Source organism: Eimeria maxima, genomic scaffold (genome assembly GCF_000499605.1).
Source record: "Eimeria maxima Weybridge genomic scaffold, Emw_scaff5, whole genome shotgun sequence".
Classification (NCBI taxonomy): Eukaryota; Apicomplexa; class Conoidasida; order Eucoccidiorida; family Eimeriidae; genus Eimeria; species Eimeria maxima.
The window spans coordinates 52,971-66,220 of record NW_013563876.1 but is presented as its reverse complement, the minus strand read 5'-3'; the positions used below and the strand labels follow the sequence as shown (position 1 = coordinate 66,220).

Sequence of the window (13,250 nt, the reverse complement as noted above, 5' to 3'; positions counted from 1 at the left end):
AACAGCAGCAGCACCAGCTCGCCTGCGTGTATGCTGCTGCTGTTGCCTCGGTGCTGCAAACCTCACCACAGCAGTCCTAGATGCAGCACCAGCAGCAGCAGACACTAAAGCATGAGCCGCGGAGATGCTGCAGCTTCTGTCACGTGCAACGCCGGTTGAACTGAGCCCAGACAGTTCGCTCCAGCACGGCAGATGGGGCCACCCTGGCCCACGGATGGGCATCCCCCCCATGTTGCCGCTGCTACAGAAGCAGCAGCAGGTGTTGCTTCCCATTCCTACCTCGATAGCGGCGATGAGGAGGAGCAGCAACTTGCTGCTGCAGTGCAGCAAGTTGAGAGGCCTCTCCCAGTAGACTGTGGCATATCAACTCCGAGCAGCACTCCCCGCACGGAACGCCGCAGCAGCACAGGCCTTTCTGCTGATGTTGCTACTGCCGCTGCTGATAAACACGACAGTGAATCTGCCGCTGTTTTTACAGGTGCCCCTCCCCAGCTTCCGCTCCATTTAACGCCGCAGCAGTCGCAACAACAGCAACAACAGCTACAGCAGAAGCATCCAATACAGCCACAACAGCAATGGCCACAAGAAGTGCTGCTATACAATCATGGCAAGCAGAATCAGCAACAGCAGGGGCAACAGCAGCCCAAACTGGATCTTATTCTGGTGCAACCGCCACGCGTTGAACAAGATGCAGCGGCAGCAGGTACTCCTGCTGTCGTTGCAGCGTCGGGTAGCCATGCGGACATGAAGGATGCGGCAACAACAGCCGCAGTTGCAGGAAACGCTGCAACGGCTGTTGGTGCCGCCAGTGCAGGAGTAGTGAATGACCCCGGCGGGCTGAAGGAGCAGATGGCACTGCTGCAGGTTGCAGCTGCAGCAAAAGATGCTGCACTCAACTTCGTAAGGCGGCAGCTGATGAGAGAAAAGAAGAAAGCAGACGAGCACAGGCGGATAAACAGAAAGGGAGGAAAGAGGAGGAGACGCCAGATATACTTGTGCAGAATGCCACAGATAGCATCACACAGATAGGTAGAGCAGCGGTAGAAGCAGCAGTAGCGGCAGCAGCCAGGGCAGCAGTAGCAATAACGAATACGGGGAGACAGAGACATACGGAGGCCAACACAAGCTTGCTGAGCCTGCTGAACAGCAGTTAGAAACAAAGAGCGGCACATGAAACAGGTAACTTGGGGTTGAGCGTCTAGGTTTCGAGAGTTGTCTTTGCTTTGGTTGCTTGTCAGGAGAGAGAGCAGCGGCAGCAGCTGCAGATGGAGCTAGCTGAGGCGCGAAGGGAACTACTGCAACTGCGTCAGCAACACGAACAACAGCAGCAGCAGCAGCAGTTCCTGTTACCACATCTAGGCGTTGGCGTGGATGTGCAGCAAACGCAAACCCACAGGCTGCAGCAGCAGTTGCTGCAAAAGGACCAGCAGCTCAGGGGCCTTGCTACCGCACTCGACAGCTTCAGGGCGCAGAGCAGAGCGGCAGCAGCAGCCCTGCAACAGCAGCTGCAGCAGGCGTTTGCACGGATGGCTGAGGTGTGCTCTGGTTCGCTGTAGGGATGTTCCTGGCGTTGCTGCAGTACTGCTGCTGTCGTCTGCAATTGCTGCTTCTGCAGCGGGCTGCTGCTGCGGAGGAAAAACCTGTGCTGATAGCTGCTGCTTCTGTACTTGGCTGAGCGCTGTTGCTGTGTCGAGGTGCTGCTGCTGTGGTTTGCTGCTGCAGGCAGAAGCGGAAGCGACGGAGAGCCAGCGACAGACGCAGGTGCTGCAACAGCTGGCTTCTTCCTTACAGCAGCAGCTCGCAGAGCTGCAGCAGCAGCACGCTGCTGCTACTGAGGTGCGAAGTACCCTGCAGCAATCTCTGCAACAGCAACAGCAGAGCAACGTGCGGCTGCAGCAGCAGCTCGCGCAGCAGCAGCGCATTCGTCACGAGGTGCAGCAGCAACTGGAGGAGCAACGGCAACAAGTCGATCTGCTCCAGCAGCGAAATGAGGAACTTCAGGAAGAAGCAGCAGAGTATCGCCGCAACGCCGCCGCAGCCGTAGCAGTGGGGCCTGCCGCTGTTACTGCTGCAGCTGGAGGAGGGGGAGAATCGGACGGCATTGCTGCGTTGCTGCAGCTCGAGCGGCAGCTGGCAGCTGAGCAGTACGAGCAGCAGTTGCAGCAGCAGCTTGAGCAACTGCAGCAAGTGCAACAAGAGAAAGAGCAGCATTATCGTGAATTACAGCAGACCAAAGCTGAGCTGCAAGAAGCACGCCAGCAGATACAAATGTACCAGGAGCAACAGCGGCGGCACCAGCAACAAGAGGATGAGCAGCAGCAGCATCAGGCCGACCTAACGCAGCAGCTGGCGGAGCAACAGCAACAGCAACGGCAGCTGCTTGCGGAAAGGGACCGATTTGTTGCTGCTATTCGCCTACTGCAGCAGCGCTGCGATGGGCAACAGCACCTACAGGAGGGTCAGCAACGAGAGGACCCCCAGCAGCAGCAACAGCAGCATGAAGAGCAACAGCAACAGGTTGCAAACGTAGAGACACTGCAGCAGGAAGTGAGATCCCTTGTATCTGTCAACGCTCAGCTTTCTCAATGGATTCGCCGGCTCCTGCAGCTCGTGCTGCAGCGGCTGCATCACGTTGGCAGCAGCGACGAGCGTAGCACCAGCAGCATCAACAACTCTCTGCAGCAGTCCTCGGCAGCGGGAGACGCAGAGCTGCGCGAGAACCTTAACGAGCTATTATGCTCATTGCAAGAGCAGCCACTCAACAAAGAGCTTACGTTGAGCTTGTCGTCCTATATGGACAAGCTGCAGCAACAGCGACAGCAGCAGTGGGTTCCAAGACGCCGGAGAGCGCGATCCACTTCTCCCAACCGTGAAGAAAAGGCGAGGCTGCCGTTGCGCAGCAAGAGCAGCAACAGCAGCAGCAATGACCGCAGCAGCATTAGCAGCAACAGCCGCCGGAGCAGCAGCGGGCCTGATCTCGAGGCGGTTGCTGACAGCGCTGAAGAGCATCAGGCAGCGGCGCTGCTCCTTTGGCAGCAGCAGGTGCAGCGGAGAAAGCAGTTATCAGAAGCACTTGAAGCTGTAGATCTCGAGACGTTGAACGAGCCCGAAAAGCAGAAGCAGCAAGTTCCAGAGGTTGCTACAGTGGGCGTGCAGACGGAGGGCGAGCCATCGCGAAGTGGAGGTCCTTCTGAAAGTCAAAGGCAGCACCAGGAACTTGAGCAACTTCAGGAGGAGCTTGGCCGGCTGCAGCTTCAGCTGCGGGAACAGAAACAGCTGCAACAGGAGTGGCAGCAAAAGGAGCAGGAGTGGCAGACAGAGCACCAAGAGCTCAGAAAGGCCAAGGTGTTGCACCGCTATGCTGCTATTGCTGCTGTTGCTGTCGCTGCTGCCTCTGTAGTTGTTGCTGTTGTTGCTTTTGCTGCTACTGACATTTTCGTACATGATTCGTCTGGAGCGTGTGATCTGCTGCTGCCGCTGCAGGAAGCAGAGAGCGAACGGGCAGAGACGGTGCAACGGGAGTTGAAAGTAGCACAAGTGCAGCTGCTGGAGTCCCGTGAGGCACAGCAGCAGCTGCAACAACAGAAGGAGACGGAACAACAGCATTACGAGCAACAGCAGCAAGAGCTACAACAGCTGAAGTGCCAACTTGAAACAGCGGAATCAGCGCTGCAGCAGCAAAGGGAACACTATGAGGCGGTCCTTGAGTTGAGCAAAAACCGTGCAATTGCAGCACAGACGCAGCAGACGGCTAAGCTGGAGATGACCTCTGTTGCAGTGCAGACAACGGAACAGCAGCAACAGCCGCTACTGCAGCAGCAGGCAACCCAAACCGAATTGCCGCACCTCATGGCAGACGTCTCCACTTCGGAGTCTCAGACAGAGTTGTCGCTTCTGGAACCATTGCTGCAGCAGCAGCAGGCAAGTTCTGCTGCAACAGTAGGAGCAGGAGGGGGATCGACAAAGGTGAGAACCTGTGAGGCCGAGACCCAAACGCCTTTGCAGCAGCACCGCAGCGTGAAGATACAGTGCAACAGGAGCAAGCCAGTGGGAGGTGGGTCAGATACATCAGCAGCAGCAGCATTAGCAGCAGCTGTTGCTGGTTCCCCTGTTGACACACTTGATGCACAGACCCAGGTAAACCCGGCAGACTTGTTGCAGGAGGAGCAGCTAGAGAAGCAGCAACAGGAGCAGGATGCAGAGCAGGGCTCCTTAGGTGCACCAGCTGTAGAGAACAAAAGTGAAGGGTTAGGCGCGCCCTCTGTTTGTTGTCACCGAGCTAATGACGGCAGCAGTAGCGGCAATCGCAGCAGCAGCAGCAGCAGCATAAGTAGCAGCACGGCGCGGCTGAGAGGTCGTCGAAGCATTTCTTGGGTGCAGCCAAAAATGATGCCTACCCGAAGAAGGCGTTCCTTATCATCATCAGCAGCTGCAGCTGCAGCAAGCGCTGCTGATGGAGACCGATGCTCGTGCCGCTGCTGTAGGAGGCGCCAAAGGCTGCATCGTTCTCTGCTCCATGCTGCCGGCGATTGTGCCGATGCAGGCACGCTTCAAAGGGGGCGATCTCGCACACCAACGCAGCAACAAAGCCATCAGAGCAGCACCCGGAGCAGCAGCAGCAGCAGCACTGGAGGCGACGGGCTTCAGCTAAGAGGGAACTTCACATATCGTGCAAGGCGCCGACCCAAAGGAGCATTGCAGCAGAAGCAGCAGCACCAATTACAGGACAGCGAGTCTTCGTTGGCAATGAGCTCACCTACAAGCCGCTACATGCGCAGGCTGCTGAAGCAGCAGAATCAGAAGCAGTGGCAACATCAGCAGCACAAGCATGCGGTTTCCGTACATCCAGTAGAAGAATTTGTCGATCTGCTGAAGGAGGTCGACGGCATCGCAGATCCTGCGGCACCTCCTCCGCGCTTCCACCGCCAGCAACATATGCAACAGCAGCAGCACGACGCAGCATCTTCTGCACCGTTTGCAACAACTGCACAGCGCGCTACCAGTCAGCAGCATCTGCAGCAGGGAAGAAGGGGCCGAGCAGCAAAGCGCAGCCCAAATGCTGCGGCGTCACCGGGCGACGAGGACATCGAAACCACGAAGCAGGGGCAGGTGCAAAAGCAGGAACACCTTCTGGATCTGCAAAAGGAAGCTGCACTGGCTTTTGTTGCAGTGCTGGCAGCAACTGCTGCAGGAGGTGGCTGCCGGCTGGTTTGCTGTGCATGCGGCGGCTTCTTTGCCTGTATGCATGCTGCGCAAGCTGCACTAACAGAGACAGTTGCGATGAAGGGCGCGGCAGTGAACACTACATCTGCTGCTGCCGTTGCTGCTGAGAAGCTTGGCGGCTCCTTAGCTGCTGGGGACCAGTGCAGGGGCCTGATGTGGGATACGTCCCTCCTTAAGAAGGAGCAGCGGCTGCTGCTGCCTCGCTGGCTGCAGCCTTGCTCCTGCCCTTTGCATGCGCACGGAACCTACGTCCGCGTGCCTGCGATGGGAGACGGAGGTGCAGGGGCAGCAGCCACGGCGGCATTTAGTGCTGCTGCTGCACCAACTGTTCCGCATACACAGCTGCTGAGCAGTGCAGAAGTGCAGCGGGTCTTGCAGCATGATCTGCTGCTGCAACAGGAGCTTGTGCTAGCCCAGAAGCAACGGCAGGAGACAGAACAGCAGCTTCATAGACAGCAAAAGAAACTCACCGACACTGAGCAGCAGCTGCAGCAACTGCAGCAACTGCAGCAGCATGCGGTGGCAGCAGCAAAATCCGCTAAGGCAGAGGCATATTCGGCAGCCCGCAGAGGCCTTGCTGCTGTAGCTGCATGTAGAGAAATGTTGCAGCAGCTGCGGTCTCTGTTCAACGACCTTTTGAAGGGTCTGTCTCCCAACGACCAGCAGCATCATCTGCAGCAACTGCTGCAGTTGTTGCAGCAAAGCGGCAGCAAGCTACCTGATGTTCCTCTCGTCCCCTCGTTGTTGCTTCCAGATCGCCGTCTTATTTCTTGGCTGCTGCAGCAGGTGAGGAGTTTCCTGTCTGTTGCTACACCTGCTGCCGCGTACTGCTGCACATGCTGCAACCCCCTGGAACTGCCTTTCCTGTGTTGTCGACGCAGGTGTGGCAGTGTCTCTATCTCTTCGTTGTTGGCCAGAAGCAGGTTTCGCGTCTGCAGGTGCAGGATCAGAAACAGTTACTGCAGACGCAACAGCAGAGACAGCTACAGGAGCAGCAGCAGCTTTGGCAGGCGCAGCAACAGCAGGTGATGCAGCAGCAGCTGCAGCAGCAACTGAAACGAGTGCAGCAGGAAAACCAGCAGCACTCCAAGACACGCTACATCGACACGGCTCTGCTCCTGCTGCAAGCTGACAAGCAGCAACTGCAGCAGCGGGAGCAATGGATGCAGCAGCAACAGAGGACTCTACAGCAGCAGCTCCAAGAGCGCGAGTTGCAGGTGCGCAATCAAGAAGAGGAGCTGCAGCATTTGCGTTTGCAACAACAAAAGCACGAGCAGCAGCAGCAACGGCTGCACTCAGAACTACAAGAGCACCAGAGAGACGCAGAAGAGACTATCTCCCGGCTGTCAACTCGTTTGAGGGAGCTTCTAGTGAGTTGTTGCATTCCTACTGCTGCTCTTCCTGTTGCTGGTGCTGCTGCAGATGCAGTGGTAGCATCAAGGGAGAGGCTGCTGCGTGTGTCTGCGGAACCGCGGCGACCAGCTTGCTTCTGTCCGTCTCTACTGCGTTTCAGGCTGAACAAGACTCCGCTAAAGAGGAGCAGCAGCAACAACAACAACGATTCCGTAGGGCAGAGCAGCAGCTGCGGCAAGAGCAGCGAATTCTGCATGACGAGCAGCAGCGCCTGCTGCAGCAGCAGCAGAAACAGCAGTCGTTGCTGCAACGGGAATATAGACAACTTGATGAGGACAGGCTCCACCTGCAGCAACAGCAGCGCGAGTTCGACGCACTAAGCGAGAAGCTACAGCAGGAGCAGCAGGATGTGCAGCAACAGCAGCAACAACTGCACCTGCAGCAGCAGGAAGTGCAACGCCAGCAGCTAGAGCTGCAAGAGCAGCGGCACTCGGTGAACAGGCGAGAATCCGAAATGCAGAAACAGCAACTGCTGTTGTTGCAGGAGCAACACGCGCTGGAAGAACGAAGACGGTGCTTGAACCAGAGCGAAAAAGACCTGGAGAAGGTGAAGGAAGGCCTGCGACGGCAGCAAGAGGACCTCCAGCAGCAGCAGCGCGCAGCCAGCGAAGTGCGCCAGCAAGCAGAAATTCAACAGCGTCGTATTGCTGCTCAGGCGCAGCAGCAGAACCGGGAAGCGGAACGCCTTGGCCGTGAGCGAGAGGTTCAACAGCAGCAGCTGAGGTTGCAGGAGCAGCTTTTGAAGCAGCGGCAAAGTGATATCGACCAGCAGCAACAGCGACTGGTGGATTGTGAGAAAGAGCTCGCCGAAAAACAGCTGCAGCAGCAACAGGCCTTGCAGCAGCAGCAGCAGCTACTGCAGCAGCAGCTGGAGGAGCTAGAGATGCAACGGAAGCAGCTGGCTGTTCGCGAGGAAGGGATTGTACATCTCCGCCGGGAGCTGGAGCAGGAGCAGTGCAGCAGGAGGCAGCAGCAGCAGCAGCAGAAACAGCACGAGCAGGGGACTTCAGCAGGCGGCACGCCGCCAGCAAAGCAGGAGCTGCAGCAGGTCAGCATCACATCCAGGTGCTTGCCTGTGTGAGATTTCATCAACTGCTACAGCGCAGGCAACCCTCAACAGCTATGTAGTTAGTTTTTCCAGCCTGCTGCTACTACTTCATGGGTTGTTTCCTTTGCGGCTGGTGCTTGCGGTCCTCAGGAGCAATACAGAGAGATAATAAAGCTGCAGCAGGCTAACGTGGAGCTGCAGGAGAAGCTGCTGGATGCTCAGCAGCAGCAGGAAAAAGCCAGGAGCAGCTACGTGCAACAGCAAGAGCAACTGCAGGCTCTGCAGCAGCAACTGGATCAGCAGCAGCAGCAGGCAGCACGGGAGATAGCACAAGCGCAGCGCGACTGCAAGGAGCTACAACAACAGCAGCAGCGACAGCAGCAGCAGTACACTGTTGAGCTACAACATCTGCGACAGCAGTGCCGGAACCTCCAACAGAAAGAGAAGCAGCACAGGTGTGAACGAGACGCCGTGAGCTCGCAGCTGCAGCACCAGCTGCTGCGGCAGCAGCAGCAGGAGGAACAGATGGTGCAGCAGCGGCAGAAGCTGGAAGCAGAGCTGCAGAAGCAGGTGTCCACGGCAATGCAGCTGCAGCTACAGCTTGCCGAATCGAAGCAGCGACTACAGGCGCTGGAGGAGCGAGGCGAGAAGCAGACGCAGCAGCAAGTTATGCAGCCGAACAAGGATACTGCCGAACAACAGCAGCTGCTGCAGCAACACATGAGTGATGCGTTTATGCATGCAGAACGAACCCTCAGTTGCTGCGCGCTGCTAGATACTCAGCTGAAGCAAATCCAAACGGAACAGAGTGCGGAAAAGGAGCAGCACCCAGATGACCGCTCCAGCCCAACTTCCCCTGTTGTTTTCCAGACATTAGAGCAACTCTACCAGCTGCAGCAGCAGCTGCTGCTGTTGCAGCGTTTTATTACCGACACAAGGGAGGAGGAGGTGACGACTGCAGCAGGCAGCAGTAACAGCAGCAGCGACAGCACTCGCCTTGGCTCATTCATCGCACCGCAACAAGCACTTGCTGACCCCGATCTAATCAACTGTTCTCCTCCTGTCACGGAAGGTCTCTTCGTGCAGCAACAGCACCAACGAACAGATCAGGGACAAGAGCAGCTGCTCCGGCGCGAGCTTGCGAGTCTTCGTGATGAGTTGCATACGAAAACTCGTCAGCTGCTGCAGAAGACAGATGAGCTTTCTTCAGCCCGCCTGAAACTGCAACAGCTGCAGCAGGAACAGCAATTGCACCAGGAGCAGGAGCAACATCAGACAGATGACGTGGAATCCAAGCAGACGCTTGGAGACGAGGTAGCGACGTTGAAAAGCATGCAGCAATTGCTGCAGCAATCCATAAAACAGCAAGCAGCAGAGCTGCAGCGGCGAGAGAAGAAGCTGCGGATCGAGCGGCAGCAGCTCGAGGCGGCGCAGGCTGAGCTGAAGCTGCAGCAGGGGACACTGCACGATAAGCAGCAACAGCTGCTGCTGCAGCAAGCCGCCCAGGAGCGAACGGCACGTGAGCAGGAGGAGCTGCAGCGGCGCCTAGAGAAGCACACTTTTCTCCTGAGGCAGCAGGCGCCGAAGGCGCAACATCGGCATGGGCAGGTGTCACAAATTCCTCCTGAGGAGGCAGCATGGACTGAGCACCAGCACAAAGAAGGCGTTACTGGTGGTGAAGTGGAACCTGAGAAGCAGCAGGAGGAACTGCTGCTGCAGCAGCTGGAAGAGCATCATGGGCCACCTGCTGACAAGGTTCTGCAGCATCATGGTGATCAGCATGCACTGCTTCGGCAAAGTCTTGCAATGGAACGAGGCCTTCTGCAAACCGTTTACGCACATATTCAAGAGGAGCAGCGCATGCTGCAGCAGCAACAGCAACAACACCAAGAATCAGACAGTCGCGTGGCGCAGCTTAGCGAGTTTGTCTTGATGACTGTCAGAGGATATGCGCGCTTCTTTAGTTTCCACTGCAGCGGAGACCTTAGCAGCAGCAGCAACAGCAGCAACAGCAGCAGCAGCGGTAGCTACGAGGGGAGCAGCCGCACAGGCGATTTGCTTAGCAGCAAAGCCCTCTCCAACTCTTCACTTTCCCACATGCAGACCTCCGATCAAGAAGCAGAAGAAGACTCAGGTGCTGCAATTTGCCCCACGGCGCCGACGGTGCAGCAGCTGATGGATGCTTTGGCCCTGCGAGATCATTCGAGTGCACACGTTCCCCAGCAGCAGGAGCAACAACAACAGCAGGACTGCGCGACAAGCCCCATGTACCTGTCCGTCAGCGGCGTGTCTCTAAGCGCATTGCAGCAAGAGGACATCGCTTTCCTAGAAGCATTTGTTGCTGGCCTCCACCGGCTTGTGCTGCGCTGCGCCGCTGCTGCTCGGCGCTCACAGAAAAAGACGCCGCCTTTGACGGGCGCAGAAGCTGCAAATACAGGCGCGGACACGGCAGTTGAACCAAGAGAGGGTGCAGAGGTGGCAGCGGCATCTGCAGCAGATCGTAAGCTGCAACAGCTGGTCCTGCGGAAGGAAATTTCCCTTTCGCGTATAAGCGAACCGAATAACAATGCTGCTGCAACCCGAGTAGCAGGAGAAGCAGTATCAGGTGATACCGACTATGCTGCAGTGGATCTCCTGCAGCGTCAGAAGGAACGGAAGAGTGGCAACGACCCAGGGCTGCATTCGCCAAAATATGTTGCTGCACTCCATGAGCAAGAGGATGGCGGCTTTTCGCTACCCACAGATAGTCCTTTTGCTCATAATAGCAACAGCAGCGGCAGCAATGGCAGTAGTAGAAGTGGCGGCAAGAACCCACAGAGGCGTTGCAGAAACAGCTGCAATAGAGGCAGCAGCAATCCAGACGGACGCGCTTGCGGCATGCTGCAGCAGGTTCCCTTGTTGAGTAGCGCTTCTCCTCGGATAGCTGTGCAGCAAAGTCTAGTGCCGCAGGGTTGCCACGCACGTAGTGCAGCGGCGAGCGGAAGGGCATCGGAAACAGCAGCAGAAGCAGAAACAGCAGAAATATCTGAAGATGAAGCTTCTGCGCCAACTTCCCAGATGCGGGTTAGCTCAAGACACGGGAAGCAGCAGCAGCAGCAGCAGCAGCAGCAGCAGCAGCAGCAGAAATCCCAGCAGCACAGTGCACAGGAGTTGCTGTCGCGGCAACCCTGGACAGGTGTGGTTACAGCAGCACCTGCTGCGGCTGCGTGCTCGCCAAAGCGGGAGACGCCGTCATTTCCTCCAGTGCCTGACAAAAGGGGCACTCACCGCAGCAGCAGTGCCAGCAGCAGAGGGAGCAGTAGAGGTACATCAACCGGGGAACTGGAGCGGCTACCGGAGAGAAGGCGCTCAGCTGCAGAGGCAGTGGCAACAGCGGTACCAGCAGCAGCAGAAGGGGAGGTGTCATCCCTGACATATGTAAGAATTTCAACCGGCAGCGGTGACCAAGTGTTCCTTGCCGAAAGAAGGCCTTCAAGTTCCCCTGCATCAGAGGCCACAGAAGATGGCTCGGACTTCACGCTGTCTGGGCTCTCCAGTGTCTCTGTCTCAGGCTGCTCTTCAGAAGACGGCCAGCTTCGACAAGAGAGAAGGGTGATACAGAAGTGAAATTTCCGGAACCGTAGCAATGATGCAGCAATGCTGCATCATCAATGGAAGATCCACGGGTAGCATGCTCCTGTATGCCTCAAGAGCGGCTTCAGAGCGCACTCACGCATTTTTTCATGTGATTATTTGCTTATATGCTAGCTTGCTTCAATATTAGGTATATAAATGTCTGTGCGTTTAGCTTATATATATGTATATACGCATATTATATATATCTGCGCACAATTGGATAGCCTCTTTCGTATACTTGCATTTCATGATCCTGCGAAACTGCTCATATCGGTACGCAAGAACTTGACATACCTCTTCTTGGCAGACTTTTTCAGCGTAGTTAAGCAGCCGCGACACAGAGCTTATAGAGGCTTCCTTTGTTTCCTGGGTCGCCTAAAGCTGAAGCTCAACTCCCACAGCTCTGCAGTTTAAATGAATCAACTTTGATGCCGACTACTTAGCTTTTGGGGTTAGGCCGAACGCAAAAACGTTAAGACAAGCGAAATAGAGAGCATTTCCAGTGAGGTATGCACGCCTATACCTGGCTATGCATGTAAGGCGAGGCGCTGATCTCACCGACTTCCGAACGGGGAGTGAATTTCGTTTACTGAACAGCGTATATCCGCTTGTAACTTCATCTTCTGTTGCAGTTCAGAGCGAGCAGCTGCAACCAACGGCTTGAGCGTCTGGAGATGTGGGTTCGCCTTCATTCAAGCAGGGTGAAAATGAATCCTTGCAGTTTGCAGCGGCTTCTGCCAGACGGACATCTAGCGAACGTGTAACATGTATCAGGGTGTGACCGTGAGTACCTTCCGGATAAGTAGTTATGCCGAAGGAAAGTGCAAAGGAACAATGTTCTTCTTCCCGATTGCCAAAGACTTCACAGTAGAGGTTGAAGACACCTCAGTCCTACAACCCTACATGAGGTGCGTTTTCACGAGAACAGGCAGACAGTGATGCAACATCTGCATGGACAAACATGTATATTTTTCCCGGCACGCAGGCACACTGGGTACACTGCTCCAGACGGAAAAAAAAGAGCAGGGGCAACAGAAGCCATTCCTCCCGCACGCATGCAAATATGAATGCGGGTCAGCATGCACCAGGAAATAGCCTGCATATTCATGCATAAAAATGTACAGTTACACACACATACATGTTTGCGCACTAATGAAATGCAAACTGCCCCAAAGCAGACGAAAACACTAAGTGACCTGCTCACAGATGCACGGGTGTTTTGCACATTTATCCTTTCCCTTCAATTCAGTAAAATACGTATCAGGTTGTAGAAGCATGCTGTTTCTTCGAATGGGCTCGCAAAGCCCCATGACTCGGAGTCTGTTCTATAGTGTGGTGTCCAGATATGCACGTGCTCAGCTCGAGGCTTCGTCGGCCAAGCGTCTTGAAAAACATTTTAATAGACTTACTACGCCTCAGCTATAAAGAGGAATCACCGAGGAGGTGTGAGTGCATAAAGCGGAGTCCACCCTCTGCAAAAAGAGGTGCAGGTTTTGTGCGACACGCTGAGGGCACCTTTCCATCATTTTTTTTAATTACTCTTGCCCACTTCCCTGCTCCTTTGCAAGTTCCTTTCTCCTTTCTGCACTGCTCTGCCTACGCCTCCTGGTTGGCTGCAGCTGTGCAAAGAAGACTGCTGCAAAAGGAAGTGGCACAAACTACACAATGTCAGCCGAACGCGTGACGAAATTATTCTAAAGGAAAGAGCAGAAGCCACTAACATCAGGCCTAGAAAGAAAAAGGCAAAACTGTTTCAAAAAGGGTTGGGGACAACAGTCTGTTGGAGACGCATCGCCAGAAAGAGATAAGCTGACGGCTATCTCGAAGGACGCCCACAAGAGGGCGAGGGTCACTTGATAGTTACGAACGAACGGAACGGCAAAGATGCAGGGTCCAGAACTGCACGTTCGGTCAAATGACAAAACAGACCCGGCAACTAGGGACGGTAAAC

At 55.7% G+C, this 13,250-nt stretch overlaps 1 protein-coding gene across 1 annotated transcript; it reads left to right on the top strand.

Moving 5' to 3' along the window:
- Nucleotides 1–192: 192 nt before the first annotated feature.
- Nucleotides 193–11,290, top strand: EMWEY_00000840 (hypothetical protein, conserved; the record flags this gene model as incomplete). The annotated part of the gene is made up of 6 exons (XM_013478571.1): nt 193–900; nt 1,239–1,535; nt 1,723–6,009; nt 6,114–6,593; nt 6,737–7,684; nt 7,835–11,290. 6 exons carry the CDS (start codon nt 193–195, stop codon nt 11,288–11,290), a joined length of 10,176 nt encoding a protein of 3,391 aa, XP_013334025.1.
- Nucleotides 11,291–13,250: the final 1,960 nt, after the last annotated feature.